At 45.0% G+C, this 6,000-nt stretch overlaps 2 protein-coding genes across 3 annotated transcripts in view; both read right to left on the bottom strand.

Annotated features, from left to right (window-relative positions):
• The window catches only part of tln2a (talin 2a), a 50,345-nt gene extending 47,825 nt beyond the window's left edge, over positions 1 to 2,520 (bottom strand). For both annotated transcript variants that reach the window (XM_037247433.1, XM_037247432.1), the window contains exon 1: positions 2,362 to 2,520. The gene's annotated coding sequence lies outside the window, so the exon portion shown is untranslated. The remainder of the gene's footprint in view (positions 1 to 2,361) is intronic.
• Positions 2,521 to 2,868: 348 nt separating this feature from the next.
• ddx28 (DEAD (Asp-Glu-Ala-Asp) box polypeptide 28) lies at positions 2,869 to 5,646 on the bottom strand. Its single transcript, XM_037247967.1, has 2 exons — positions 4,157 to 5,646; positions 2,869 to 4,040 (listed from the first exon to the last, which is right to left on the bottom strand). The coding sequence occupies exons 1-2, from the start codon at positions 5,425 to 5,427 to the stop codon at positions 3,641 to 3,643; spliced, it is 1,671 nt and encodes a 556-aa protein (XP_037103862.1). The 5' UTR covers positions 5,428 to 5,646; the 3' UTR covers positions 2,869 to 3,640.
• Between the last annotated feature and the right edge of the window lie 354 nt (positions 5,647 to 6,000).

Raw genomic sequence — 6,000 nt, forward strand, 5'->3', positions numbered from 1 at the left:
CCTTCACACATGCTCACCAGAGGTTAGTCAACCACCCCCGGATCATCAATAAATCAACTCGTTCGTCTTTCAATCCCACGAAGCTCATGTCTACCTCGTGATTTCAGCACTGAACATGTGAACAGTTACGGCGCAGCGGTTTGTTCCAGCATGCCGCGTTGAGATCATTAAATTTAAGTGGCAAATAGCATTACTGTTCACGACCACCGCAGACACCGTGGATCAGCGCAAAGGTAATGAAAAAGCTCTTCATTTGCTTTTTTGCCGACAAGGGCGTCCGATAGAGTTTGGCCAATTGACGTTAACGGACAGGGAGCTGCATGCCGAAATGGTTTAACTGCAAGGATTTGTTTTTTTTTTACACAAGGAAGCCAGGCCAACTGAATGACTCCAAAACAGTTGAATCCATTTCCTAGGTATCATGTCTGTGAAGGACGGTAGTACGCTTGACATCCTTTTTCCTGCTGAAATTAGTCAGCTTTGAGTGGGTGATTTTATCTGATGCAAGAGAGTGACTGTTAACCCTGCCTCAAAATACTGCTAGGCTGTTAAAAAGCCTGGATTGCGTCATAATAATAAAAGGGGCGGAGCTAGGGTGTTGCAACTAGGCAAGAAAGGCGTTTATACAAATAAAGTCCTTATTTTCATTTTCTCATTTAAATCAGTTGGAGTCAAAGAAAAATTTCATGTCACATCCTGTCCAAGTACTGAAGGCCTCACATTTGGCGCCTCCACAGCAATAGTCGATAATTCATTCTCCATGCTGAGAAACATGATTTTCAGCACACAGCCACACAAGGCTTCATAAAAGACTCGGTTGATTCAGCTGCAATTTGAAAGACACATCGTCCAAAAATGCACAACTGTGCTGAAGGACACAGAAGAGGTCCACATTCGCCAACATAACTCAAAAGCAATGTATTTAATTTAACTGTTCATAATGTTAAATTGAAAGGATTGTCGTGGACTGAGAAAATACATAAATAAGATATTTTTAAATGACTTGGGGAATTGTGCTCTTAGGCTAATAATTTGTGAAGATACAGTTTTGCGCAGCAGTTCAGGTCTGACATTTTGGATTTAGTATTAGCTCTGTGGGTCACACACTATTTATTCAGCAAGTACCCTTTTTAACTGAGTTTCTCGAACATACACACATCAGATTAGGGGTCAGCAATCTTTTTAAAACTGTGAGCTCCGTCTTGGGTACTGAATAATAGTAGGAGCTTCCAGTGTGATACAAACTTCTGGAAAAACAAATTTGCTCAAATTATGTGGAAGTAAATCAACTTCTCATCGCACGCAAATGTTTTGTCACAGGAATTATCGCGGCAAAACAAATTTTATGCAAGCAGGAGCAGTTAACAATTTTGCAACTATGATTGATCCCAAACCTTTTCTTTTACGTTCTCTTCCCTCCTGGTTCACGCTTATCGCTAAACTACTCTGCAATAATGGTCCATGTGGGAAGAATGATCACAACATCTAGTGACATAGCAAAAGAAAAAAAATCCACATTACAAAATTAATGCAAATTAGGTTAACTGTAGCAGGCAGCTACAGCTGAGGTGGACGAAGACTCCCTCATGTCAGCTCACCTTACATTAGGAAAAGCGCCTTCTGCACAAACCTGCCTCATAAAAATGGATGATGTAAAACTGAGATGATTATACCACACACCACTACGCAAAGCATGGTGGAGTGCTAGCAGGCTGCTCTACTAGAAGGGGTGTGGCAGTGGATCCATGAATTAAACGTGCATGGGGTTGCAGGATGAATCCATGCATGTACAAGACACTCATTGATCGCATGACACAACCAGCCTATTTTCAAGGATTTAAGGAAGCAATGGGATTAATTGCGCAACATTATTCATGATTCTTTACATTGGTGTTGGTGAATGCATTACCGAGGGGTGGGGTCATTAAACAAAGTTGCAAACAATTCATTCAGTTGTGCTTGACACATGAACATGGCGGGGAGCCGTGCATTCGAATTTGCCCCCCACCCCTCCTCGGGGCAACTCTCCAAACAAAAGCCACCAGAGACGGCTGGCTCAACGGCATGCTGCAGCAGCCCTAGCCGGTGAAGCCGCCAGAAGAACCGGTCAAGACTCCACAAGTTGCACGCCGATTAAACGAAGCATCTCGGAGAACGCAACTTCACCCGTCAATGCACACGCACCGCAACACGGCAGCAGTCACACGCACGCGGCGTTGGTTCTTCTCCATTTAATAAGCCCCGATAGCCAGAGAAGGTCAGGCGGCTTTTCAGCGAGTGCCGCAGGAGAGATGTGCGCCGCGGTAATCGGATTACACTAATGTTACAACAATAAAATAAAAAATAAAAAGGGCATCCTACCTTTAAACGCTCCACTGGCGCATCGCAGGGCGCACGGTGGCGGATACTTCCGCTGATTCAGCGGCCAAATAATATCCTGCGCGAGAAATTTCCAAGTGGCCGGATAGTGTGAATGTGTTGCGTGGAGGGACAGTGGCGACTGCGCGTGTAATGCGCGTGAGTGCGTGCGCGTAAAAGGGGAGGGGGAGTAAATCCTCCAGGGGGGGCACAAAAGGAAATACGTCACTTTAAATGGACCACGCTTTGTAGTCCATTCAGCCACTCCCACACTGTCAACAGGGGATAATAACCACCAAGCTTTTATTTCAGTAGAAATGACTCATGGATAATAGTTGGTGACTAAAAATGACTGAGTTAATAATCATTCAATAAATACTTTCAATACATAAATTCTATATTTATAGCAAATTTCAATTAAATGCAATTTAATAGATTTGCAGCTCAACCTACAATATTTTTAAAATGCATTAGAATAAAACAATCTGAGTGAATCAACAGAAACTTCAATTAATTTGTAACTATTTGTGCAAATCATTTTTTTAATGAAAGGATTTGTTGCACAGTACTTCATTTGGGACTGGTTGAAGAATAAAGTTGCAGAGAACACCCCCTACTCAGGCTATTAATGGATAGAAGGGAATAGTTTCCTGAGAATCCAAGGAAAATTCAAAACATTCAAATGTTCACATCTGTCTGCTACCATAATCTCCACATTTCCTCCACCCCCACCCCAAAACTTGGAACTGTGATAGCAAAACGTCTTCGGAAAGAGATTTATATTTGGATTGATTCCCGTCAGCTGTCCGTGAATACGTAATCTGCGTGGCAACATTCCATGTAGCATCAGTAGCGCAGTAAAATTTTCACTTTGCTTTCAACAAGTTACCTGCAGCAAAAGAGAGGGGAGGGATCCCTGCAAGGTAAGACATTCGGGACCATGTGGACAAAGCATCAGGTTTGGGCCTGTGCTCATTAAAATTTGAGATGTGTATAATTAGTGCAGCGTGGAATGATTAAGTCACACAACCATGGAAGCCACCGGAATGGAAAACTAAAAATAAGCATTATTTAATCACCCCGTGGTTAGGGTCATCTTTTAAAAAATACTATAGTTTATTAGGAAATCTAAAAATCTGACAAATACTGCCATCTAGTGGTTAATCACTCACACTGCGCCTGTATCATAGCAAAAGTAGCATTTATTTTGGGAGTTTCCATAAGCACAACTTAATAAGCGAGTGCTATAAAAAGATGCAGGTGGACATTATTGCATGGTCCATCATCCTGATTCTTCAGTCTCCACTATAACAGGTTTTGGTTCCCGTATCTCAGACTCCATACCAGGCAAACTAGTCCTCCTCCGTGCTGCAATCTCTAGCTTCTGCACAAGCTCCACCTCCCACGGATGCGTGACGAAGCTGAGGACTTCGCCGCCTTCGCACCCCCCGGCCCTCCCCACCCGGCCGGCCCTGTGGATGTAATCCGTGTGTGACTCTGGGAAGTCGTAGTTGACCACGAGGCGCACCCGGGATGTGTCCAGGCCTCGCGAGGCGACGTCAGTGCACAGGAGAACGTCGTCCATGCCTTTCTGGAAGCGGTGGAAGATGCCTGCACGATGCGCGGCCGGCATCTCTCCTTGGAGACGAGCGTGGGCCACCCCCATCTCCTCCAGTGAGTATCTGTTGTAGAAACAAAATGACTCATCTGGAGATTGAGAATACCTGAAATAAATCTTTGAGACAAAATGAGGGCTAAAGAACACAAGTCTTAATAAATCATATTTTCTATAACCTACCCCAGCCAGTTGACGGTGGAGGCCTTGTTGCAGAACACAAGAACGGCGTGTCCTCCTGCTCCTCCGTGTTCCTGCTGAAGTCGTTTCAGGTAATGGTTGAGCTCCAGGACTTTCTCCTGTCCTCTCACCTTGAGGAAAGTTTGCTTCACATGTGGCATGAGGAAATGCAGCATCTTGCTCTTGATGACCACCATGCTCCCGAGATCCGTAACTCGGTTGAGGACCTCGCCGACACCGCCGGGGAAGGTGGCGCCCACCACAAGCAGCTGGGCCTTACGGGCGGGGCCTCGCGTCTCGGTCGGGGCGCTGGCGATTTCGGTGTACCGCAAAATTTCCTCCAGCATGTTGGCGAAGCTCGGGTCGAACATGGTGTCCGCTTCGTCCACTACCAGATAGCTCAGGTGGCTCAAGTCTAAGCAGCGTCTCCGCAAGGCTTTGACCAAAGCGCCGGGCGTGGCTACTAAAATGTCAGGAACGTCTTGCTTAAAGACCCCCTTGATACGCCCCACCCCACGTCCGCCTCCTACCGTCCTCGTCACCATGCCCAGTGGGGCGCACAGGCTCCTGGACACAGACGCCACCTGCTCAGCCAGCTCCCTGGAGGGCACCACAACCAGAGCGTGGATTTTCGGAGACCCCTCCTCATGAATCTCCTCATGCAGATGTAATTTGTGCATGATTGGCAACAAATAACTCAGCGTCTTTCCACTTCCTGTCTCGGCTGCACACAGGACGTTGTGACCCCTCATCACCTTGGGGATAGTCTGCAGCTGCACAGTGGTGGGATGACTGATGTTTAAGCGTTCCAAAGTCTCCACCAGTTCCTTGCAGATGTGCAGTGTATGGAAAGTCTTCACTGGCGTTTTAATATCCTCCTCTTCTCCGCTTCCGGACACAAAAGGCGCAACAGATTTGATGTTGTTGACGGTGAAATAATCCCCGAAGGACTTTTTGTGCTTCCATCCTTTTGAGCAGAGTGTCGGCTCGTCAAACTTGCCGTGCGTGTATCCTACAGACTGGTTCAAACTTGCGTTCCTGCTCTGGATGAGGAGCTTGCCAGCTTTGCTCGTGTTGATATTGTTCTTCCCTCTGGTTTGCTTGACATTCTCAATGCGATTCCGCACAGACAGAGGGACACGGATGATGGGGATCTCATCCGTAGAGGCCGCGCAAACCGAAAAATAAACATGATCGCTTGAGAGACTGCTTATTTTAGTCCGGTGAATTCTCAAAGAAGCCAGAGCCGAGTAGCCGACCTTCAGAGACAACATTCTGAAAACGTCACGCGAGCCAGCTAGCGGCTAAAAGTTAGCAACAAAGAAGCCTGACTAAAACATGGAGCTACCTATTAAAACAAGGCAATAAATATGGAATCTTTATCAATTAATCCCAAAAGCAAAAACAATATGATCCCAACACGCCATTAAAGAAACTAAACGAGACCACCACGCGTAACTTGGCGATTGTTGATGACGAATGTCGGCGGACGCGGATTGATGACGCACTTATTTATTTACGTATTTTCGGGTTTAAAAATAAAAAACTTCATGTCTAAATATTCAAATGCACAGTATATGATTGATATGTACGCTTTAGAAAAACCACAACTGACGTTTTTATCTAAAAGTACATACATATCCCGTATATTAAAGAAAAAGTGGAGTTTTCACACAAAAACAATGATTTATAATTTTGTTAAAAAAATAATAATCAATGTATATGTCAGGCACTGATATTTCATCACACTAAAAATCCAAGAAGTGTTTGTCTTTTAAATTGTTTCGCTTCAGAATGTTCTCTCATCTCCAAATAACTTCACACAACTAACAACATCTAGCTCTGTA

This window comes from Syngnathus acus, chromosome 3, assembly GCF_901709675.1.
Source record: "Syngnathus acus chromosome 3, fSynAcu1.2, whole genome shotgun sequence".
Lineage (NCBI taxonomy): Eukaryota > Metazoa > Chordata > Actinopteri > Syngnathiformes > Syngnathidae > Syngnathus > Syngnathus acus.

Bases quoted from the DNA above. Each gene is read 5' to 3' on its own strand.
- ddx28 (XM_037247967.1), bottom strand. From the start codon at position 5,427: ATGTTGTCTCTGAAGGTCGGCTACTCGGCTCTGGCTTCTTTGAGAATT. The intron at 4,041-4,156 runs GTAGGTTATAGA...TTTCTACAACAG, and splicing joins TCCACCGTCAACTGGCTGGG to ATACTCACTGGAGGAGATGG.